Here is a 26,101-nt window from a genome sequence, read left to right as displayed (position 1 = left end):
AGTAATCTCAAATTGTAGTTCAGGTCAGAACAGAAATCTAGAGAGAATTTCAAGTCTATGTCAGAGAACACAACTGAATACAGCAGCTGAAATTTGCTCCCTCCCTCTAGAGGCGGCCTGGCCATTTTCAGGGCAGCTCCTGCCATTTGTCTAGTGCTGGTAGTACTGCTGAGCAACTGATTCCAAGTTTTAATTCCAGGTTTAGTGCTGAAGGTAAGAAGTTGGCATTCAGCAGGGAAGCAAGAGAAAGAAAAGGCTCAGAGTACTCAGCAGGTGGATTTGGGGTTTTCAGAGTATTCCTACTCACAAGCAGTGACACAGTGGTCAAATATGCATGCTATGTGAGATAAGGATTCTGGAGAATTTCATTTGGTCTCTGTTTTAAAGCAAACTGACCTAATCACACTTCGCAGACTATTAGGTGGATTGGAATGCATTATCCTTCAGACTGTGCACTTCTCCAAATGTTACAATGCAGATCTTGGATTAAAAATGCATTTTTAGGAGGAAATGCATACAATTTAAATGCAAACTTTTGTGTTTCTTTTCTTAAATGCAGAAAATGGAATGTAATGGACTTGTGATTGTACCCATGCAAAACTGACATGGACTGGTAATAGACTGATACTCCCATCCCTAAGGTGAGAGTAGGCATTTTCAAAGAGGATGCTGGGTAGGCGGAAAACACCCCCAAAGCCAGCAAAGTGGTACCCATTTGTCTTGGCAAACTAAAATGAATAGGGGTGTGTGTGTGTGTGTGTGTGTGTATTCAAGCCAACACCACTCAAACTGCTTCTAGAAAAAACATGTGTAGCATGACTGATTCATTAATTACCTTTCCTATCACTTAAAGACATACTTATAAAAGGGAAGTGTTCAAACATTGTTACAGACATCTCAGGAAAAAAAGTGCTTATTCCTTGTAGCAGATATGAAGTGCTAAAATTTGAGACCCATATGTCCCAAAATTTTCTAAAGCCAATTTCTTGGAATTAGGGTTTGACAAGAACTGTAATCCCATAAAATGTCTCCCTCATAATGAAAAATATTTCTTTGGAACTTTTTTTGCCATAGTCCAATTCAACCGCAGACAAATTCTATGACAGGGTCCAGGTGAGGAATTTTACAGGATTCAAATCACCTAATGGCTTATTTTGATGGTGCGTATGGAAAGAGTTTGTATTAATAATTCAACTATTTCTAGCGTACATGTGTCGTGAAGTTCTCCAGTGAGACAAGAATGGTTTTAAAAAATACAAAGGTGCTGTGGAATTTCACACAGTTCAAGATGAACCCTTGACAGGGGGGAGAGGTAGCTCTAGTGTCATCATCCCACCTTTTCTCCCACTGTTTACTTTAAACCAGCAGTTCCCGCTGTTCTCGGTGGAAACTTCACTCACCACCTATTTTTCCGCACTTCTTCAGAAGTTCCAGCAGAAAGATCAATGTGTTGAATATCAAGGTCTTTCCACATGATCCAAATCAATAAGTGTGCTTTAACTTCGTTTCATACCTTCAACCTGTTTGAGTAGTTACAGTGCAGTAACTTGTCTTCATGCAAAGGATGGAATAACCTTGCTTCAGGGAAAGAGGAGATACCCTTGCTATCATTTAGGTTTTAAACGATTATCTCTCCAGCTTTGCATAACAAAAGCTGAAATTTAAAAAATTAAAAACTAAAGGTCCCTCAAACAATGTAGAAAAAAAGGGTAGCTGATTTTTCTGCCATTTCTTCAAATACTACTGAATGAGTAATCCAGCTCTAACATTGCAATGCAGAGTAGCCATCAGGAAAGCATAAAAATAAAAGTTCATAAAATGACATTGGTGTGTGACCTATGATGCCATAGTCAGCAACTAAGTGGTGTGTGACACAAACACAATCCACTTTGCAACCGGAATAGATGGAGAGATCCAGTGTGGTGTAGTGGCTACAGTGATGAACTAGGAGTCAGGAGATCTGGGTTCTAGTCCTCACTCAGCCACGGAAGCTCACTGGGTGACTTTGGGCCAGTCACAGACTCTCAGTCCAACCTACCTCACAGGTTTGTTGTTGTGACGATAAAATGGTGGAGGATTATGTACTCCGCCTTGAGTTCCTCAGAGGAAAAAAGGCGGGACATAAATGCAATAAATAAATAAATATATAAATATATAAATATATAAAATGGAGCTATATGGAGCCTATACATTCACATTCAGAATCAGTTCTGAAAAAATGAAATGCCCCTGAACCAAAAGCCACACCAGGAAGAAACAAATAAGAACTGGTCTGCAAATTCACTGAACTAATTATTTAGCATGACAAAAAGCCCTCTGAAACCTTCTCCTTCCTGTATCTGGCACTGGGGCAGGCACTGGAGAAAGTGCCACCTGAAGCAGATTGTTTTACCCTACTAGATGGCAGGACCACCCCTGCCCCCAGGCCTTCACATCTCTAGTTGGAAACATAGCCAGGTTATAGCCAGTTCAAAAATGGCAATCTTTAAAAACCCTGGAGTTTAAGGTATCGAGCAGCCTTCCCCAACCTGGTGCCCCTCAGATGTTTTGGATTACAACTCCCATCATTCTTGACCACTACCCATGCTAGGTAGAGCTGATGGGAGCTATACTCCAAAACATCTGAAGGACAGCAGGTTGGGTTCAGCTGATATAGAGGATCTACAGAGCTCACTTTAAAGTGATATTTCTCTTCCCGTTTAGTTTGTTTGATTGGTTCAGTTTCCACTCAGACCTTTGTATTTTTTTCCTGTTTGGGGACCCTTTCAGCAGACCTAAAGTGGCAAAACACAACGTTGTTTTATAGAAAGGAACAATTGCAGCCACCACACACAAACAAATCATACCATACCAAATAAGGAAATCACCAGCAGAAACACAATCACATTCATTTCAGTTAGCTTGAATTGCTATCTAGAAAGGTAAGGCAGACCAGCATGAAAAAAACTAAATGAAATTAATTTTGAAAAACAGACACTGTTCTAAAGCAAAAAAAGATCTCTTAACTCTGTCATTTCCCATCCACCATTTCTAATAGCCTCAGTGTGAATATTGTTATACAGTGAATTCCTTTCTTCAGACAGCAGCATCTTCTGTCATGGACATGAAAACTGAGAAGTAGGTTTCATCATAGCAGCAGTTTTTTTAGTGCACAGGCAATTGCACAGCAGTTGTTGCTCAATGAACTTGGAGGATTCTTGGTTCTATTCGTTTTCTTGATAAGTATCACTTTTGAAAATGAGATACATTTGTTGGTTTCACAAAAGTGAAATCTTATATAGCACCTCCTATGCCCCTTATCTGGAGTCCTCAAGATAGGCCATGTTGAATGGAACTTACAAAACTAGATTTGCAGCCAAGTGAGACTTCAACAGCAATATTGACTAAGACGCTATCCAAGATACTGAAATATACTACCATTAGGTAGCAATCACATTTATAACAGCAAATCGCCATTTCACAGATGCTACCTCAGAGTTAAAGTGATGTTTCAACTAGAAGACAGGATTCAATAAAAGGGCTAATTGTTACACAAGCACTTTGACTGTTTTTACACTGTTTCTGAAGATAATTATCATTATTTTCAATTCTATTGTTCTTGTTGTTATTACATTCTATTTTTAAGTCCCTTGAGTCTTTGTTTCGAGCAAGGTGTCTAAGAACTATTATTATTAATATTATTTTCTCCTCAAAAGACTCAAGAGACTTATAATAGAATTAAAACATACAAAGTTTAAAAAAGCAACAACAATTATCCATTAAAATATAACCAACCTATAAAAATATTCTGTTTAGCTGTGACTACACAATTAGAGACTGAAATTAGAATGGTTACAACCACAAAGAAGCTTCATAAGAGTATAAATACTAGTGTATGCATACATTACATATAGGACAATTACACATCAGCTGTGCTATCTATACACACACTATTACATGAATAATACTAGCTATTGTTCAAAGTTCTGCCCTTCAGATTAGAGGTCAGATAGCAGAAAGTGAAATTGAGTATGACCGTTTGTTACTAGATAATATGAAGAACGTGGCTTCAGATGATTTCATTTAATTCAGTGATCACTGTTTTGAAACTCCAAGGTTTGTAAAGGCTGACATTTTTTAAACTGGTGGCAATAACAAGGAATCTTGCCAGTTCTAACTAGAGATGGGAAGACCTGGGAGCAGGGCTGGACCTACCATGTACTAGGACAAAGTGACCTGCTTCAGGTTATACCATTGTGTGTGTGTTTGGGGGGTGGGGGGGAGGTATGTGAGATAGATGAAGGTACGAATTAATGTCTGAATGTTGGAGCAAGATTTCAAGTGTTGGCCTAAGAAATGCATTTGGGACTCTGTTTCTGGCAGCAAAATGTCTTGGGTCAGCCCTACAGAGTCAGGGGAGAGGTGAGAAAACCTCACCACCACCCCCTCGTTCCCCCTACAAGTCCGGAAATAAACAAATTAGACATTTGGGGGCGGGGAAGGGGTTGAAAGAATGCCCTAAGTATTTTCTCTTCCAGAATGAGTGGAACACTTTTGAAAACAGTGTTTTCAAGAAATATTATTACAGGCAATTCACACTGCTTCAAATGTCTTAGATCGAAGATTCAAAGGTGGTACTGATAGAGATGAAAGCATTGCTACTATGTTTGACTGGATTACTAAACAAGGAACAGTCTTAGGACGATGTTGGAAGAGTACTTTCAAACACTGCAGAATACAGAACATCTTCAAGTATTTGGGTCAGATCTAGGAGTATACTAAACATATTGTCATGCAACTGGTGCCAATGCCTTTATAAAACAGATCTTGCTTCTCACTTACCACAGATCTTCTGCATCAACTGTATGTTTGACAATACATACAATCAGTCAAGGGACACAGATGTGAAAGAGTTGGAAAATGTATTTTAAATTGATGCTAACCTTCCATTTTCTGGACTCCATGAATATCACAGTGTAAGTTCAGAATCAGAAGCTATGGTTCTTTTAGACACTGATTCTAATAAGAGAAAAGCTTCAGTTAAGCGATGATATTCAAGGATATATTATTTACTGGGAGGACACAGAAATAAGTACTGTATAAAAATAGGATAAGGATAACTCATTTGTTACTGTGACACTTGCACCACAACCTTAGCATTTTACTCAGAAGCAAGTCCCAATGTGTTCAATGAGACCTGCTCCCATGTAAGAGCACATAGGATAGCAGCCTGTGTGTATGATATATTACAAAAGAGTACAATGTTGTTATAAGTTATAAACTGAATATCCGAATGTATTGCTACACCTTTAATTAAGTTCTAAGTATGTTTATTTTCTCAGCTTTTCCTCTAAAAATAGAGCATGCTCTGTTTCCACGTGGTAATGCTGAGGCCTACATACCGGCCAGGATCCAAAGAACTACTTAGGTATTCCTAAAGGCTTGAGCATGAACATGGGATCCCGCCTCCACCCCTTTAAAATGACAGGTCTCAATGCCCTGTCACAAACTGCTTTTACAACTCCTCTGGTTCAAAAGACATTTGCCACCAGACGAGGGGGGACTGCTGCTTGAGAAAAACAAGTCCAAAGCTTCTTTGGTATGCAGAACTAATCACGCAGTTCTTTGGATCCAAGCCACTCTTGCTAAGCCCTGATAATAAAACCTTCCTTTTGTTTACTACCATGTCAAGGATTTCTATTTTCAAGTTTTATTTAATTCTTTGTTTCCTAACGGACAAAACCCAAGATATAGGTATTTTTAAGGGGGTGGGTGGGCAGGAAATAATTTCCAACTCTGTCTCCAACACAGAGTATATTTGTAATTGTTGTTTAAAAGCTTCAATGTCTTTAATTTTATTCAAATTTCATAATCAAAAGAGTCTAGTTTTATCTGCTAAATTATAAACAATGCATTTCATGTTCTTGCAGTGGTAAAATAAGTTGAGTTTGAGAAGTACTACATAAGTTGCCATTGTTCCCTGGAAGACAGGCCATGGTTTCTAAAATTCCAAAAATAGTATATCTCTGTTTCTGACAGCTGTCACCACAGGTGTCAATTCCACAATCAAGCTACGTCTTCACTCTCCTGCAGCTCTTGAGAACTGATCTCCTGCCAAACCCTTGTTCTAGCTCACCTCGCTGATCCAGTTTGCCCCAATGCGCAAGACATACTGTGCCATCCACCTCCCGCACGTAACAACACTCTTCTAGTTCAGCCATTGCCAAAGCCATTTTCTTGTTTCTCTACTCACACATTGCAGAATCTTTGCGGTGCCCTTCTTCATCCTTGCAACACATACACCTCTGACTTGAACTTTGACACACTTTGCTCCCCCCCCCCCCGAGAAGCCACCTTGCACTTAAGAAGGTTAAGATGGGCTGAAGATACAGAGGAAACTACATTTCAGAAACATCGTCAAGAATCAGTAGTGAGGAAGGGTGGGGGCTCCAAAACACTCAGTGATCTGCTGACTCCTGAAAATGAGCAAACCTAGGAGCTGATTACCAGTCAGGTTAGTTAGATTTTTTCCCGTGCAATGGGTTTTCAGTCTAAATTGTCTGTAGTTTGAGATAGAAATTTTACAATGGTAGACTGACTAATTAACACATGCTTAGTTTAACTTTGTTTCCTGAGCTGCAGAAATACCCTAATAAACATATTTAATATTATTAGTTAATATTTAATATTAAAATACAGTATATACATTCAATATCAACTTGAAACTTTAAGAATTTTATTCCCTCATGTTAAGCAAACAATGGGGAAGTTCATAGCCTTTCCTACAGTAGAGGTCACTTGTCTTTACTATGTCTCTGAAAACTTGTTCTCAAATTATGATCAGTTAAAGAAGGCAAAGCATTGTGTCTTATTTGAAGGAGGCACCTATTTAAGTCACTTTAGAAGAGGGTAGGTGACCCATTGCCCTCCAGATATTTTGGACAACACTGACCATTGGTCATACTAGCTGGGGCTGATGGGAGTTTTCCAAAACATCTGGAGACCATCACGCTTCCTAACCGTGTTTTAGAAAAACCACCTTGAATAAGGCTGTATCTTAAGCAGAGTTTCGGTGAGCTGTGTGTTTTCTGCTCAAGACACTGAATAAGCCACTCATTTGCCTTTGATGTCACACACAGGTGGCTGTGGTTTTCTGAAAGCCCGGTCAAAGGATGTTCAATTGGTCTGTGGTTGCTATTTCACTACAAAGCCTGCAAATGGACACATAGTTTCCCAATGCAAGAGAGAAGTTATTAAGCCCAAACAGCCTCCATGCACAGATAAGGCTGCCCCTAAGTGTAACAGACACCGCAGGGAAACAGCAGCAACTCAAAACATCACAGAAACAGTAATGGGCCCATTGCAGTAGTAATTGAAGCATTCCTTAAATATAAGTTTTAAAGTCTAAATTTCTTCATATTACAAAATTATTACAAAGTGCATATGCTGCAATAGTTTCAACATCCTCCCTCGTTCACAAAGAAAGTTGTGCACAGTATTTTGCTTCACAAAGAAAGCTGTGCACAGTATTTTGCTGCACATAGCATTTCATATCACCCAACTCACTCTGGAGCCAGCATTTAATAATTCCAGAGATACAGGCTGGGAAAGCATGCGATACCTCGCAGCTCTGAACTTCTCTCGAGCTTCTCTGCACTGCAATCTTGTTGTCACCAAAATTGCTCTTCCTGGGCATCAGAGATGGACCAAGAAAAAAACTAAACACAAGCACAACACTTCTGCATCCCCCCGCCCCACAAAACCATTTAAGGATTTGCTTGCTGCTTCAAGAAATCTACCAAGATTATTTAAGCTGTTGTTATACTCTGGCCTTTCCCTAGTTCTCTGCTTTTTCAATGTTCATGTATAAGTGACATCTTTTTACTTTCATGCTGGAAGAGAAAGTAAGGTGTTAATTTTGTGTTTGATGAGAAATTAATGTACATCAATGCACTTCCTTGTATTTTATCAGTTTAATACGATACAACTGATGGGGCTTGAATGATATATTAACAGTGCAATTCAATTCATGACTACTCAGAAATAAGTCCCACCTGTAAATTCCATTGATTTCAATAAGGGTAAAAAACCCATTGCAGGTAAGTCTGCAAATGACTGCAGCCCACATGCGTCTGCCCTGATAGTCTAATCTGCTCTCATTAATTTGTTCACTACTTCCTCTACCCTAAAACAGCTCAACTGTACACCATTCAGAACACATGGAAAAGTATTCTTTCTTGCTTTCTTCTTCCTTTTCCTTCTGTTTTTTTTTTCTTTTTCGTTACTGCTGTGTCCTCCTAAGAATACTGTATTGTTGGAAACTGTAGATAATGACTAGGTTGTTGGCATTGTTTATTTCATTTATAAAGATAAAAAAATAGAATAAAAAGGTTTTTTTTAAAGAATACATAGAAAAGGATAACCAAAGTGCCAACTGTGTACATGTGAAAATAAAATAAAATAAAATAATTTCATCTGAAATGGAATTACAATATTTTATTCTTCAGCAAGGGGCTGGAACACTTTCCCTACAGAGAATGGAGAAAACGTTTGGGGGTCTTCAGTTAAGAAACACAAAAAAAGAAGGGTCTTTATGGAAGAAGATTATAAAATTATGCATGGTCTGGAGAAAGTGGATAGAGAGAACTGTTTCTCCTGCTCATAATGCTAGAACTGGAAGTCACCTAATAGAAGGAAAGGAAAGGTTGGGAAAAGATTTAGGACAGACAAAAGTATATATCCAAACAGACACATATAGTACAGCTTTACACAACGCTCAATTGACATAATTTGCTGCCACAGATGTGGTTATGGCTACTAGCTGAGATGGATTTAAAAGAAAATTACATAAAACCATCCAGTATAGCTCTCACAGCAGCTATGGGCAGGGAGAAGCATGGGAGGGCTATTTCTGTGCTTTCTGAAGTCATCTGGTTGGCCACTGTGAGAAACAGGATGCTGGACAGGACAAGCTTTTGGTCTAATCCAGCAGGACTCTTCTTATGTTTTTATTCTGCCATCCTCCTCCTTCAATTAATCAGTTTCTTCCTGTTCTACTTTCAGGCAACTGATGTTCATTTCAAGGCCACTATACAACATATTTTATCCTAGAGAAACAAGCAAGCATATGGCCTAGTTCATCATTAACTTGGCAATGCTCAACTTGCCATCTCAAATAACTTGAGTTAGGAGGAGGGGAAGCAGGTCTCTCTGTGTCAAGCTCAGCCCATGAAAGTCAAACATCTCATAAAGGAAATGCAATTAAGTCTCTAGAGAAAGACTTCTGCAGATACTCTTGTAGATATAAATATCATAGTGAAAATGACAGCTGCTCAAGCCAGGCAAACAAGAGGATTCAGGAAGATGGTCAACAAAAACAAAGTTCATAACAATTGACAATAGTTTAGTGGACTATTGTTGGGCACTGTATGTCTTCTACGTCTGCCAAAATAGAAAATTGCCATATTTAACAAAATAGAACAAACAATGCAGAAAGAAAAGCCAAGGAAACTAGCTTGTTTAAACTATCAAGAATACATGAGGTTGTTTATACAGGGTTATCCTGAAACAAAAACCCATCTACAGAAACCAAAGGTCTGTGGTATTCTGGTGTTATCACACTACCAATGCTGGATCAGGGCTCAAGACACAAGAGTTTAAAGCAAGTCACTCCCATTGCTATTCAAAAGCCACCACCCATACACAGCCTGGATCCTCATCACCACTTTTCTCTTCAGGATGACTCTTTTGCTACAATAGCTTACATCACATGAAGGCAACCGGCAGCCTCTAGGCCGCATGCAGCCATCACGGGCTCTCTCTGCAGCCCGTCAATGCCATAGCCACCATCTCTCCAAATTCCCCTCCCCACACCTTGCTCATTATACCTCTGTCCCTCCAAAACAGATTTTCTTGCCACTCACACCTATCATACTCTGATTTCTCTCTCAAGAATATCCCTGAGAGGGAAACCACAGATTACGGAAGGCTGGAAAATATTTTGCTGCTCTAGCCCATAGTACTCCATGATTTCTCTCTCAAGAATATTAATTCTTGAGGGAGGAACCATGGACTAAGATGGCACCTCACCTTTCTGAGCAGGGAGGGAGAGTCACAGAACAAGCTGAGGTTTAACTCTTATCTCACCAAAGATCCTGATGATGATCCTGTGAGAGAAATTGTGTGTGTGTGTGGGGGGACTATGTGTATGCTTGTGAAGGAGAGAAAGGGGAGAGCCCAGGCCCCACCCACTGCTGGCCCTGGCCATATCCACTGCTAACATAAGGCCCCCGACTCCCCACTCCTGGCCAGATGTGGACCAGTTGCCCATAAGCAATTTTTGTTTTCTTCAGCCCTTGATAAATTCACTAAAGATACATAATTTAAAAGCTGTAGTTACAGCACTGTTCCTTCTTGCTAAGGAAGTATTTATATACCCTGTATAAATATACAGGGTATCATAGAACAGTAGGGTTGGAAGGGGCCCATAAGACTGAGTCCAACCCCCAGGTATATGTATGTATACCTGCTCCAACGCACAAAAAGGAGATGTAGCCATGAGAACTAATGCTGCCAATGTAACTCTCCTGATTTCTAATCTTAGCTAAGAGTTTGGAACACGCCACAAGGCCATACACTTCCTTTTTTGCCCCTCATTTCACACAGTCAGTTCCCCATCCCATCCCAGCCATGGTTAATAGTCGTATCTGCATACTTTAACCATGGTTAATGCTAAACAGTGTTCCCATCATAGTCAAGATTTGAAGCATTTCTGCAGACCCTAGATTCAATGAGAACCTTGGTTAGCAGCGCAGATGTAGTACTTAGCTGCTGTTAAGGGGTCAGGAGGAGAGAATTCATGAAAGACACAGGAGGGAGCTCACGAGCCTGAAGCCTACTCTGCTTCTCTTACCTAAGGATGTACGAAAGTCACTTACCTTTTCGAAGGGTGACATTTGTGGGGGGGGGGAGGCGCTCCGTCCCTCCCCCCGAAATTCTCTCTGGCCAGCTCCGCTCTGCAGAGATTCCGCAGAGCCGCCGGCTGGGGCCGCCCACAGCCGGACATCCGGCCGCTGGGCAGCCTGCAGGGACGCAAATGGCGGCTGCCATAGCCACCGCCATTTGCTTCACTGTATTTTGCCGTGATAGGCTATGTAAATACTTACGTAGCCTATCACAGCTTCCGCAGGGACGCAAAGGGCGTCCCTGCATTAACTGTGATAGGCTACATAAGTATTTACATAGCCTATCATGGCTATATGGAAGAAGCGAATGGCGGCCACAGACGCGGCCGCCATTCGCAAGTCAGCGCGGACGGCAGCAGGTAGGTGCTCCGTTCCAGGCCCATTTTGCGGGGTGGAGGGGCGTTTGGGCTTCGTTCTGCCATGGATTTTGGGGGGCCGAATGCACTGACATTCAGCCTCACTGAGATCCATGGCGGAATTCTCTGACATCCCCACTCTTACCACAGTTATACAGTAGAAGAGTTACATCTGCAGCAACTCACGAGGTTTATCATGCCTTTAAAGCCAGGGACCAAAAAGCAACATTATGTCCTTTGCAGCCAAAGATGGAGAAGCTCTATACAGTCAGTAAAAACAAGACCTGGAGCTGACTGTGGCTCAGATCATGAGCGTCTTGTTGCAAAATTTCGGCTTAAATTGAAGAACGTAGGGAAAACCACTAAACCATTCAGGTATGACCTAAATCATATCCCTTATGAATATACAGTGGAGGTAAGGAATAGATTTCAGGGATTAGACCTGATAGACAGAGTGCCTGAGGAACTATGAACAGAGGTCCGTAACATTGTTCAGGAGGCAGCAATGAAATCCATCCCAAAGAAAAAGAAATGCAAGAAAGCCAAGTGGCTGTCTGATGAGGCTTTACAAGTAGCTGAGGAAAGAAGGGAAGCGAAAAGCAAGGGAGAAAGGGGAAGATATATCCAACTGAATGCAGAGTTCCAGAGAATTGCAAGGAGAGACAAGAAGGCCTTCTTAAATGAACAATGCAAAGAAATTGAGGAAAACAACAGAATGGGAAAGACTAGAGATCTCTTCAAGGAAATCGGAGATCTCAAGGGAACGTTTTGTGCAAAGACGGGCATGATAAAGGACAAAGAAGGCAGGGACCTCACAGAAGCAGATGAGATTAAGAAGAGGTGGAAAGAATACACAGAAGAACTATACAGGAAAGATCTTAATGTCCCTGATAGCCATGATAGTGCGGTCACTGAACTTGAGCCGGACATCCTCGAGAGTGAAGTCAAGTGGGCCTTAGGAAGCATTGCTAACAACAAAGCTAGCGGAGATGACAGTATTCCAGCTGAGCTATTTAAAATCCTAAAAGATGATGCTGTTAAAGTGCTGCATTCAATATGCCAACAAATTTGGAACCAAAGAGTGCTCAAACTACCGCACAATTGCGCTCATTTCACATGCCAGCAAGGTGATGCTCAAAATCCTACAAGCTAGGCTTCAGCAGTATGTGAACCGAGAACTACCGGAAGTACAAGCTGGGTTTCGAAGAGGCAGAGGAACTAGAGATCAAATCGCCAACATTCGCTGCATCATGGAGAAAGCAAGAGAATTCCAGAAAAACGTCTATTTCTGCTTCATTGACTACGCTAAAGCCTTTGATTGTGTGGATCACAACAAACTGTGGCAAATTCTTAAAGTGATGGGAGTACCAGACCACCTTACCTGTCTCCTGAGAAACCTGTACGAGGGTCAAGAAGCAACAGTAAGAACTAGACATGGAACAACCGAGTGGTTCAAAATTGGGAAAGGAGTACGACAAGGCTGCATATTGTCACCCTGCTTATTTAACTTATATGCAGAGTACATCATGAGAAACGCCGGGTTGGATGAATCACAGGTCGGAATGAAGATTGCCGGGAGAATTATCAACAACCTCCGATATGCAGACGATACCACCCTAATGGCAGAAAGCGAAGAGGATCTCAAGAGCCTCTTGTTGAGGGTGAAAGAGGAGAGTGCAAAAGCTGGTTTGAAACTCAACATTAAAAAAACTAAGATCATGGCATCTGGCCCTATCACTTCCTGGCATATAGAAGGGGAAGAAATGGAAGCAGTGACAGATTTTACTTTCTTGGGCTCCAAGATCACCGCAGATGGTGACTGTAGCCATGAAATTAAAAGACGCTTGCTCCTTGGGAGGAAAGCTATGGCAAACCTAGACAGCATAGTAAGAAGCAGAGACATCACCTTGCCGACAAAGGTCCGTCTAATCAAAGCTATGGTTTTCCCAGTAGTAATGTATGGCTGTGAGAGCTGGACTATAAGGAAGGCTGAGCGCCGAAGAACTGATGCCTTCGAACTGTGGTGCTGGAGAAGACTCTTACGAGTCCCCTGGACTGCAAGGAGGTCAAATCAGTCCATCCTAAAGGAAATCAACCCTGAGTGCTCATTGGAAGGACAGATACTGAAGCTGAAGCTCAAATATTTTGGCCACCTAATGCGAAGAGAAAACTCTCTGGAAAAGACCCTGATGCTGGGAAAGACTGAAGGCAAAAGGAGAAGGGGACGGCAGAGGATGAGATGGCTAGATAGCATCACCGATGCAATGAATATGAACTTGAGCACGCTCCGGGAGAGAGCGCAGGACAGGAGGGCCTGGCGTGCTGTGGTCCATGGGGTCACGAAGAGTCGGACACGACTGAACGACTGAACAACAACAACAAAAAAGCAACGTGCAAGAACTCAACACTGCTCCAAACCTGATGCAGCCATTGAAACAGCAATCATATCAGCAATTAGTGTGTGGTCATCTGCTGCCTTGCTCCTACTAGCCAATTGCAAGTCAGCAGTAGCCAGTCGCTACACAACTAACCAGCAATGGCCATCCTGATCACAAAGTTCAATGACAGGACTACTGCACATATTTTGTATTCCTTGAAGCTATTTTCTAGGGTGTACCTCATCATCCACCCCCCACCCCACCCCTGTACTAAAATATTAAAATAATCATATATTTTCAGTTTTCCAGGAATCCATTCAAGCTCTTAAAAGGCACAGACTACAACTATTGCTTGCAACTGCAAAATCTTTCTCTTTGCACGCCAAACTAGTTTAAACGCCTCTTATTTAAAAGCAAAAGAAATAAGAATGGTATGACTTCCTTATGTTTGAGAGATAAGTGACAGATTAACCAGAGTTGTCAGCAAAAAAATATAGACCCTTAAGTCATTCTTTCTCTCTGGCTGGATCTACACTTACCGCCTTTTTTCGCTTCCAATGAGGTTTCAACGCCCACCTTTCACACAATGCAGTAGCCGCCTCAAATTGGAACCGGAATTTCCCACTTCCGTGCTCCCGCTTTCAATACCCAAATATCCCGGTATTTCCCCTTAATGTGCTCTGATTTTCCGCCTTCGCTACCGTATCTGGTCATAGTCCCCTCCCTGCCTGTCCATATACGGCGGTGTTTGTATTTCCCTCCTGTCCAATCACAACTCTCGACGGCCCCATGTCTTCTTCTGGCTACTGATCACATAGCTTCCTCAGCAGCCCCTGGTTCCTCAGCAACAAGCAAAGGGCTGGATGTGCGTGTTCTTGTCTGATCTTGGAAGCTAAGCAGGGTCGGTCCATCAGTGCTTGGATGGGAGACCGCCTGGGAATCAGGCTTCCTGCGCTGAGCAGGGGGTTGTTCTATCCCTTCAAATGAGATTAAGTTTTACCCACTCCTATCCCCCGCTCAGGATGCTGCTTTTTTAAAAAATTAAGGCGTCATCCTTGCAGAATCGGGGCTTCTCCACGATGTTTTTTTTCCTAATTGAGGCATGATCCTCGAAGCTTCGAAGTTGTGAAGCTTCACAACTTTGAATCTTCGAAGATCATGCCTCAATTAGAAAAAAAAACATAGCGGAGAAGCCCCGATTCTACGAGGATAACGCCTTAATTAAAAAAAAAAAAAAACACCCTGAGCAGGGGATAGGAGGGGGTAAAACTTAGTTTCATTTGAAGGGATACAACAACCCTCTGCTCAATGCAGGAAGCCTGATTTCCAGGCAGTCGCCCATCCAACTACTGACCGGGGCAGACCCAGCTCAGCATCCAAGATCAGACAGACGCACGCAGGAAAACAGCAGGAAAACAGCACAGCACTCGAGTGTGTACCGAGCTTGCGTATTCAATGAAGCACTGCAACGGGGAAAATGGGTGAGTGTGAATAATCATGTTTTAATGCGAGAACGTTTAACCCAACGGGACACCGAATTCATTGCGATGGCAGGAGCAATGTAGATCGGCCCTCTGAAGAAAGGAATTCAGATGCAAATAGCATCTGACTATATGCAACATTCATCAAGTCAGAAGTAGTGAATTTCATAATTAGTCAGCTCATTGGTCAAAAGTTGTGCATTCATAATGCTCACCTTTGTAGAGAGCTTGGATTGCTATCTTATGAATTTATTATTAGTTTCATAATAGATTGCAAGCTTCAGAGCATGCGCAGTCTGCATCTAAACTACAGCATTTCTGAGCATGTGCTGAATTGGTTGGTTTAACCCTTTTCAGGAGGAAATGTGATGATGTCACTTTAGCCCTTTCAGGACAGGTTGGCATTTGAATTCTTTCACAAACCAATCATGTTCAAAGAAACAGCCACGTAGGTTGCATACACCTCCACATACCAATCTATATATCTCTCCATATACTGCTTGGCAATGGCTAGTAAACATTACACAGAAAGGCCACATGGAAACAAACAATCAGGAATGGGTACATAATGTGGTGACACATGACATCATGATGCACTATGATTTCAAACTACAGCTCCCAGATGCACCTTGATACTGCGCATCTGCAAAAACTCATATACACAGATCTCAAATTAAAAGAGAACTCTCACCCAAAATTACACAGATGAATTTGTTACTTTCCAAAGAAATAATTAATTTGGGGAATGTTTTCCCATCACTAGTCAGAAGTAGCCATGTGTTGAATTCACCTGTTTAATTCAAGAGAAGCAAAAGAAGGTTGAGGGAGTGGGGGGTGAGGGAGTGGGGGGAATTGTAGGCACACACACAAGGAAGCAGAAACTACTGGCCATCTTACTCTATTCACCCATGGTTTATCTCCGCTTATCTATCTCTTCTTTAGTGGCTAATTACTCCTCCCCTCTCAACCTCTAGATACAATAGCTGTGAAAGGAAAATGATAAGATCAGATAAAAGAAGAAAGGCACCCACTGTCACCTGCTTCCCTCTGCTTGCCTATAATCCCCACCAGAGAGGTTAAGAATTTTCAGTAGTCAGAGTCTGACTTTACATTTGCCTACTTTTGATATGATGACTGTAACACATAACCAGGCACTCAGTTAGATGTTAACTGTGCTACTTTCATCCAGTGTGCCAATCCTATTTCACAGGATTTAGAATGTTTTCTGGGGTTACATTATAATCTGTTTTTTTTAAAAAACTCACAAATAGAGCCTTCTAACAATTGTCTCTGATTATTTTAAGGAAAACACCATCTTGAAAAACCAATTGTAGTATATGCAATGTGGTATTTATATTCTTCCCAGTAATTAATTAACTGATAAATAAATAGTTTTACAGATCCATATCCTACATCTCTTTGGGATGGCTTCTTTAAAAATTTACGCTTGAACAACTACAGTAAATAGACTCTTAAAAGCTTGCAATGGCAAAATAGCAATAGCAGAACTGAAGTATAATGTACTTTTCACATTAAATAGCTAACATGCACGCACAGAGCCTGTACGGTTAAGAACCTTGACATCAATTCCATTTTAGATGAGATCTATTTGGAGGGCTATTAACCTAGATTGCTTGTTTATGAAAGGAAATCGTGTCTGTTTTCTCCAGTTCTTATGAGGATAAGGCAACCAACAAAAAATACATGGATTTTTTTCCCAGGCCAAGCAGTTCTGATTAACGCAACCAGGCATTCACAAATGCATTCCCCACCTCAGGAGAGCTGAGTGGTTGTGGCCTTTTGGAGAGAAGGATGCACAACAGCACACAGACCCCTTCCTCAAAACTTTCACTGGTGCTGTGCATCAAAGAAGGTATGAAATAGTCTCTTCTGAGCAGAGGAAGAGACTCCTCCTGTTTCTTACCTTCTTTATACTGCCAGTGCAAATGAGAAAAGATTCTGCCTCACTTTCAAGTACTTTGACGGTGCCAGGAGACTCAAGGATGAGAGGAAGAGAGGATCAGTGGCAGCCACCAAGAGCTTTGGCTATACAGTGACTCATAAATTAATAAATAATAATAACAACAACAAGTAATGGCATAGTAGCAATTTGTGTGCCCCTGCATATTTCCTAGACCAGTGTTTCCCAAACTGTGTTCTGTGGAACCCTGGTGTTCCACGCAACATGAATAGGGGTTCTGTGAGAAAATTTCAATGCTATAGCAATATTTTTCTCCTCTAAAATATTAAATATGAAGTTATGTATCAAAAATACTTAATTGAATAGTATTTAGAATGTAAAGGCTGCTTCTGTGACGTGGCTGTCATCAAGCCTAATTGGCTCCTGGAGCCAATGAGGAAAACAGAGCAACCCTCAGCCCATTACAAATGACCTTGAGAATGGGTGGCCCTATTGGAGCACGGCATCTGTATCACATGGCTGGCGTATGCAGTTTGAGCCAGGACTCAGGATGTAGTCTCACAGAAAGCAGAGTCTGGAGCCATGCCTCGGTCTCTTGTGTGGGTAGCAACAGCAGGCAATTGAGCAGAGTGTGCACGCGCATGTTTGTTTAATGTTTGTTTCTGAATTATGGGGGCGGGGGGGCAGGCTGCAAGCCTGGCAGCCAACTTGAATCCTTGCAGACCGTGAGCACACAGCAGCAGCAGCCAGAAGGTTAGGGAAGTTTTTCTTTTTTTTCTTCTTTTTTACCACCTGGGTGCAGCTCTAAGCTCTTTAATTTTTAAGGCAGGTGCAGCTCTAGGCTTTGTAAATTCATTTTTAGCGTTCTAGGCTCTAGAAATCAATTTTTAAGGCTTGGGTCCCGCTCTGCACTCTGTAGGGGAGGGATTTGGGCTCAGGGGTAGAGCTCCTGCTTTGCACACAGAAGGTCCAAAGTTCGATCCCTGGCATCTCCAAGTAGGGCCAGAAACATTCCTGCCTGAAATCCTGGAGAGCCACTGCTGCCAATCAGTGTCAACAAAACTGGGCTAGAGGGAGCGACCTGTCTTTAATTCCTGACACCCCTCCATGCCCTGTAAATTAAATGTTAGGGCTTGGGTGCAGCTCTAGGTTCTCCAAATTAATATTTAAGGGTTCCTATGAGAAGGACTGCTGTTCATTCTGATAACTTTCCTTCATTCTGCCCTTTTTATTGTTTGTTCTTTGTAAAATATAACCCACACATACAACTAACTGTTGGAAACTCGAATAAAAAAATCAGATGCATTTTGAGCATTGTGTATGGCAATTTCTCAGTATGAAAATAGTCTGAGTTCCCCCTATTTTGCTCCAAACTTTCCCTGACCCTTCTTTATCCCAGGACACCCCCCAGACAAGCATTTATGGGTCTGTCAATGGCATAGTTTATACATAACATTAACCTACGGTTTATTTAAACCATGGTTTGTTGCCCTACCCAGAGTTTGTCTGGCAGATGACTGAATGAAACATGGTTTGTTTTCTCAGTCCCTGGGTTGTTTGTTGCCCTCCTATTGTGTCCACTCCCTCCCTGTATCTCAATGCAATACAATCTGCATTTGTGCCACACACAATTTTTCACTTGTTTAAAAAGCAAACATGAATTAAATTCAAATTATTAAAGGATATTAAACTAAGGGAAGAAGTGCACAAGCCAAAGACTCATTCCAGATCAATTTATACCATGTTTTGGTGTTACGTCAGAACTAGTGCTGTGGGTTTTCCAGAAAATTTTGAATTGGAAAATTTGTACCTGAAAATTTTCCAGAAAGATAGGGTAATTTGGATTAGAAAATTTTCAGTTTGCAATCTTCCCCAACCTGGTGCCCTCCAGATGTTTTGGCCTACAACTCCCAGCATTCCTATTTGCCATGCTGATTTAGGCTGATGGGTACTGAAGTCCAACACGTCCGGAGGGCACCAGGTGGAAGACTCCATAGACAGTGATCTAATTTAGCATGTTTATTTTACTTGTTTATTTTATTTTTTATTTGTTTATTTTAAACAATGCTAAAAAAAAAGTACCCCATGTTAATTTTTTGTCCAATACACCACAAGTACTTAACCTGAAATTCTTGAGGGGAAAAACTAAAGCACACTTAATGAGCCTGTTCACACATCACAACAGCCCACCACTGCTTAATTTACCCGCAGGAGCTGCCGCATCATGCTGGATGCCTGCGGGTGCCATTTCTGCATGGCACCCACAGATGCCCAGCTTGCCATGGCTTGTCATGTCTTGCAAATGGTGCCCACAAGAGTCCAGCACAATATGACAGCCCTCATAAGTAAATGAAGCTACCGTGTTGTGCGAACCACCTCAATGTGATTTACATGTTATATTATACAGAATTTTTTATTAGAATACTTGTAAAAATTTAAAGAGAATAGGATGTACTTCCCTTACATTGTTGAAATTTAAGAAAAAAACAAAGGTACTGAAAACTGTTGACCTAACGGAGTATGCATGATCCCTGACAACCACTCATCTACAGCTTTGAAACTGCCAATCTTGTCTAATGTTGTATTTGCAATTGGCATCTTTTCATTGTTGCTAATGAACTTATGAAATCCAAAGTTTTCTGCAGAAAAAGAAAGCACTGGAAAAATTTCCATCCCACATCACTGGTGAGAACCAAGCTTCAGTTGACCAGTCAGATTAATCTATTTAAAATGTCTCCCTCCCCAAAGAGCCAGGCAGCAGATCTTAAACACAGTTTTTAATAGAAGTATTCACATCAGTCATGAATGCCAGAGGCACCACCTTAAGATGACAGCATGAGAAAAGAGGGAATGCCTTTAAGGTGGCTCCTGCTGTGACCCAGATAGGCATTGTCTAAAAAAAAAAAAAATTATACTTTTCTTGTCAGCACTGTTGTTTATTCCTATGTAGATTCAATTGAGTAAGACATTGATTACAGTCAAGTGATAAACTAAGATTTCCTTTAATCAAGTGACAGCCATACCACTAACATGCCCAGAGGTGTTCTTCCAGTTGCTTTTTGTTTATGGAGATATGAAACATACAGATAAAGATATAAATATCAGCCTAACATTTATATCAAGAGGAAATGAATGATGTCATTTCTCATTTGTAGAAGGGGAAGAGCTGTAAACTACATATTTGCACACCTTAAAATTCTGCCTGTCTGGAAAGCCACACATGGGCTTGGAATTCCTCCCCACTGATCCCAGACACATGGGCACTAACTGTGGCTACTCAGTGCTGAGGGGTGAATAATCTGCACATGCTTAGAGGTAGTCCTTCCCATAAAGAAGGCAGAACACTAACACACAATATGGGAGAGTAAAGTTCCAGGGCCTTGCATCTCCTGAAAAGTTCTGGGACTCAACACCAGTAACACCCAGCTGAAAACAAGCATATCTTATGCTCACTGTTACTGTTCAAGCCATGGAAATTCCCCGGTTACAACACACTAGTTGATTAGGCTGGGTGGAATCAGGTTCTAGAAATGGTAAGCTATATTCTTGATTTTAGTATATGCCTGCATATAGGAAGGATATGGGGTTTTTTTGTTCTTATGCACAAAGCGAACATGTTGATATTATTATGAGCATTCCATTTCTCATGTTTTAAAGGTTATGGTACAAGAAGCCAGATGAGCCTCTTTGCGGAAAGCAAATGCCTGCTATTCGGGTCTCTCCATAAGTTTCACATGAACACTTCCCCACCTTAAATTGCTATGTGGGATGGTAATGGTAATATGCATTCTTTTCACCCCAGAATTGGGTAGAAGCGACTGTAGTCTGTCAAGCATTTTGAAATTCTACAAGACAAGGAGCACTATGAAAGTGTTACGTTTATTCCATTACTACCAGCAACCTTGACAATAGAAGAAATGTACTTTCAAGGAAGACCATAAATCTGTTCTGGCCACCCCAAGGTCAGTAATGAGCTAGAGCAAAAGCCTTGGGTGAACTGGATAAATAAAGGGTCAGACACATGAAACTCTGGGACATGTAAGTTAAGATTATTGCTTAAGCACTGACCCCAAACAAGACAAACAACTTGCATAACATGCTGTTTCTAGGGGGGGTTACATTAGTATCTTGCAGATATGTTTTGATTTCAAACCATTTTCAGGGCAGAAAAATGGTTATTTATGTGGCTTCATAAATCCCTTGAGCTGTTAAATTTCCAGTTGTTCATTTTGTAAGATGGCAGACTTTGATTCATTCTCTACATTCAGAGTAAAGAACAAGCGAGCCCACTGAGATGTTTCTGTCATGTTTTCTGTAGGAATGGTGCCAATGTCAGGGTTTACGAAAGTTCAGTACTGAGTGTGGGGTTAGGAGGCCATGAGTCATTTTGGATCAGACCTGGAGCTAATGGAGCCAGCAGGAATATGAAATGGATCCAGTCAAAAGCTTACTAATGAGAGCCAGTGTTGTCATTACATGAGCCAAGGCTTAAAAAACAACTACTGAGCAGGTCCAGGCTGGACAATGGGGAATGAGACCCTCTGTTGCCACCTCCAAACCTGAAATGACTAAATAGCAATGGTATGGATTCCCACTGTTCAGGCCTCAGCCTACTATGAGAACTGGGTGCTGCTGGGCCACTCAACATTATGGGAAATGTAGTTTCCAGGTACAAGGAGGAGATACCCCACTCCCAGGCCTTGGAGTAGAGATGCCTCTGGGCACAAGGGAACTACCTTTCTCATAATACCAAGAGACACTAAAAACAAGTTAATTTATGGAGTGGGGACAGTATGTTTCACCTATCCCTAGTTATCTGAAACTCAAGACTTTTATTCAGTGGCAAATTCTACATCATATTGTACCTAAGGGTATATCACTGAATATAGAAGAGCCACAATGTAGCACAATATTAACTATAATCCTCACCAAAGCCAAAACTGGTCAGCTTTATAAGAGATATATGTCTGGCCCACTTCTTCCTGCAGTTTACAAGACAGGCATTACCAACATAGCCCAAGGGCTAACTAATTTGGTTCCCTTATATTCTAGCAAAACCTCTAGTATACTAACAGTCTTGTAAGTTTATCTGTACTATACCAAAAAGTAATAATTGCCCAAGGTATATTAATTGTATAAATAGTATTTTAAGAAAAATATGCCAACTGGATGGGAGAATTATACATATCAGCCTCAATTTTAAATCCTATACTTCAAAAGTGTTACCAATTTGAAGCCAATTAAAACACTGGAAAATATGGCCTGAGCTTCCAAATTTTACTATTCCAAGGAAGAGATTAGGCATACACAATTGTGTGATAGCTTCCGCTTGAGGTAAATTAAAAAAGGAGGTCTGGAATCTGGACAAACCAGCAAGTAGAAGAGGGAAGCAACTATTTTAGCTATTCTATAAATACTCAGACTTCATACCCTGCGCAACTATGTCAGCTTAATTAAAATAGTAATCTAAGTTTACCTTTCAGTGAATCACTTTCAGCTCTCATTATGTCAATTAGCGAGTTCTCCAGCGAATGCATGTCAAATGTTCTCGTGCGATCCTGCAAGTAAACACAAATACCAGTTTAGAAAGAGAATGCTACCAACAGCCAAACAAGAAGATTTTTGAATTAGATTTCCAAAACAAAGCAATAACTATACATTTTTTTTAAAAGACTCTGAAGCGGTAATTAATCAAAGCAAACTATTAGGGGCTCAGAGAATGGCCAAGGAGCACCAGAGGCTGCAACATTTGGTGAAGTTTAAGTGAGTACATGCCTGAGTCTCCTTGGACAGGCAGCCCCATGTCAAAGTGAGAATATAAATTTAAGAAATGCTTTATAAAAACCAAAGTGCCAACAAAGCAAAGATGGTATCTCAATAGTTTCTCAAAAGTGCTTGCATGTTTTGGATAATTATTATTCATATGCAACATGAGGCTCACTATAGTACAATTTAGTTTACCAATAATTAAGGCAAATCACGAATAAAAAGTATTTCAATATATACTTTTACGAGGCAGGTGACCTTGCGTGCATGTCTTGTGTATTTTAGAAAACTCCTTCTCCAAAATGAACCCCACCACTCTTCGGAATCTATTCAAGAGGCTCCCCTTCCATGGAGTATTTGATATAAATACACAATAGCCCAGTTTGCATGGAATGACAACTCAGGGTTTATTTAAACACTGGGTTGTTAAGAACGAGCAAGTGTGCTGGTGAATGCTGCTTAATCGCTCCTGCTGCAAGAAAGAATCGCTAAACAACCCAAGGATAGAGTGTTTGCTTGCCGTGATGTGAAAACCAAGAACTCTGCCTTTCCTCTCCCCAACTGGCTTGTCAGGCGAGAGACAAGACAGAGTTCCTGCTTCGCACATAAACTACTACCCGCCTCCACAGGGATGGAGGACCAATTAAGATTGCCTGCCCCCGAAAGCTGAGGGATCCATTGCGATTCCAAAATGCCTTGGGGGGGTTTCTTGGCTGGTGCCGCCGCTGACCCTGTTGAGTTCCTGGTCTCTGTGTGGAATGAAGATCTGACCAGTGTTATTGACTCAGTCGCTCCTAGACATCCTCTCCTACCCGCTTCCAAACAAGCTCCATGGTTTACAGAAGAACTGAGGGAGCTGAAGCAGCAAGGACAACGACCAGAGCACCGATGGCGGAAAACTCGACTTGAATCTGATAAGATACATCTTTGGGATCATTTGAAGACCTATGAAATGGCGATACATGCAGCAAAGAGAGTTTTCTACTCTGCATGTATTGCATTCACAAACCTGCACCCAGCTGAGCTGTTCAGTGTGGTTAGGGAGCTGAGTCAGCCCCCCCTCCACACACACACACAGAATCTGATCTTAGAGCCTTCAGTAGCTCGCTGTGACACCTTTAATGATGTGGACAAGCTCCTTGGTTTGGTCAAAAAGACAACTTGTTCTCTCGATCCCTGCCCATCCTGGCTTGTAGTCCAGGGAGAGGAGAGGGTAAAGCAATTTTTGCTGAATATTATTAATGCCTCCCTAAGGGAAGGTAATTTTCCATCATGTCTAAAAGAAGCAATTGTTAGACCATTTCTGAAGAAGCCTTCCCTTGACCCCTTAGACTTCAATAATTATAGGCCAGTAAGTAATCTAGCATTTTGGGGCAGGGTAATCGAGAAGGCAGTGTCTATTCAACTCCAAGCAGCCTTGGCTGAAACTGATTATCTGGACCCATTTCAAACCGGCTTCAGGGCTATATGCGGAGTTGAGACTGCCATGGGTGCCTTGGTGGATGATCTTCGCCTGGGAATCGATAGGGGGAGTACATCCCTGTTGATTCTTTTGGATCTCTCCGCAGCTTTCGATACCATTGACCATGGTATCCTTCTGGATCGCCTGAGGGAGTTGTGGGTTGGGGGCACTGCTCTGCAGTGGCCTGCTCCTTTCTCTCAGGACAGTTCCAGATGGAGTCACTCGGGGATAGTTGTTCCTCGAAAAAGGAACTATAATGTGGAGTCCCTCAGGACTCCATTCTATCCCCAATGCCATTCATTATCTACATGAAACTGCTGGGAGAGTTTATCAGGAGGTTTGGGGCTAAGTTTTATCAGTATGCTGATGACACCCTAATCTATTTCTCCTTAACATCTTTATCCAAGGAAGGTATGACTCCTCTGAATGACTGCCTGAAGTCAGTAATGGGCTGGATGAGGGAGAACAAGCTGAATCCGAATCCAGGCAAGACAGAGGTGCTCTTCGTGAAGGGTCCTAATTCAGGTATTGAGGTATGTCAACCAGTTCTGGATAGGGTTGCACTCCCCTTGAAGGAGCAAGTTCATAGCTTGGGGGTGCTTCTTGACCCAACCCTGCTCCTGGCATCCCAGGTGGAGGCAACGGTGAGAAGTACGTGTTATCAACTTTGGCTGATAAGCCAGCTACGCCCATTCCTGGAACGTGTGGACGGGGTAACGGTGGTGCACACGCTGGTAACCTCTAGGCTTGATTTCTGAAATGCGCTGTACTTGGGGCTGCCTTTATATTTAGTTCGGAAACTTCAACTGGTACACAATATGGCAGTCAGGTTGGTCTCTGGGACATCCCGTGGAGACCATATTACACCAGTTTTAAAATCTTTACACTGGCTGCCAATTTGTTGCCGAGCAAAATATAAAGTGCTGGCTCTTACCTTTCAAGCCTTCCATGGTCTAGGTCCAGAGTACCTCAGGGAGTGCCTTCTCCCCTACGTCCCAGGCCACCACCTCAGGGCCTCTGAGGGCTCTGGGCTGCAGCTGCCTAATGTGAGGCTGGCAGCCACACGCAAGAGGACCTTCTCCTTTGCCTCCCTTCAGTGGTGGGATGACCTGCCGGCTGAAATGCATCTGCCGACCTCACTGAAAGTTTCTGAGCAGGCATTAAAGTCACTGTTATTCCAGCAGGCCTTCCCTTTTTAGTACACTTGTTCCTTTTGCTGACTTTTGTATATTATTTTTAAGCAGTGCTATTTTAAGCTGTGTTTTATTGTTGGTTTTTTAAAACAAACTATTTTTAGTTCAAAGTTGTTTTTAGTTATATGTTGTTTGTCCGTATGTTTTATGTAAATAATTTTAAAACTTTGTATATTGTATTTTAATGTTTTAACTTTTGTAAACCACCTAGAGAGCTTCAGCTATAGGGCGGTATAGAAATATAATAAATAATAAAATAATAAACGTCACAGACCATCCGTGAGTTGTTTAGCCACTCCCGCTTGTAGCAGGACTGATCAAGCAAAACGCATCAGCACACTTGCTTGTTCTCAATACCCCCCCAAAAAACCTCTAGGTGGCTATGATGTGCAAATCAGGCCTCTGTATGGTGTTCCACAAGGCCTGCTGGGCTACATCTTATGGCATTAAATGCCAAGTAAAAATACATTCATTCTAGAAGACACTTTGATTCCCCAGTTCTAAAAGGGATAGTTTTATTGTCATTGTATATAGTTTATGTATTGATAATGTGTGGGTCTTCTACTTTATCTTATGCTAGGATGCTGTAAACTACCTTAAG

At 41.6% G+C, this 26,101-nt stretch overlaps 1 protein-coding gene across 1 annotated transcript in view; it reads right to left on the bottom strand.

Moving 5' to 3' along the window:
* The window catches only part of CPEB4 (cytoplasmic polyadenylation element binding protein 4), an 88,695-nt gene that overhangs the window by 39,843 nt on the left and 22,751 nt on the right, over nt 1-26,101 (bottom strand). Inside the window, exon 3 of the mRNA XM_084838709.1 lies at nt 22,556-22,637. Within this exon, the coding sequence (XP_084694835.1) occupies nt 22,556-22,637 (82 nt within the window). The remainder of the gene's footprint in view (nt 1-22,555; nt 22,638-26,101) is intronic.

Source organism: Heloderma suspectum, chromosome 2, assembly GCF_057233095.1.
Source record: "Heloderma suspectum isolate Gila_16-S chromosome 2, 16-S_ref, whole genome shotgun sequence".
NCBI classification, from domain to species: domain Eukaryota; kingdom Metazoa; phylum Chordata; class Lepidosauria; order Squamata; family Helodermatidae; genus Heloderma; species Heloderma suspectum.
The sequence above is the reverse complement of the archived record's forward strand: the minus strand, read 5'-3'. Positions and strand labels throughout refer to the sequence as shown.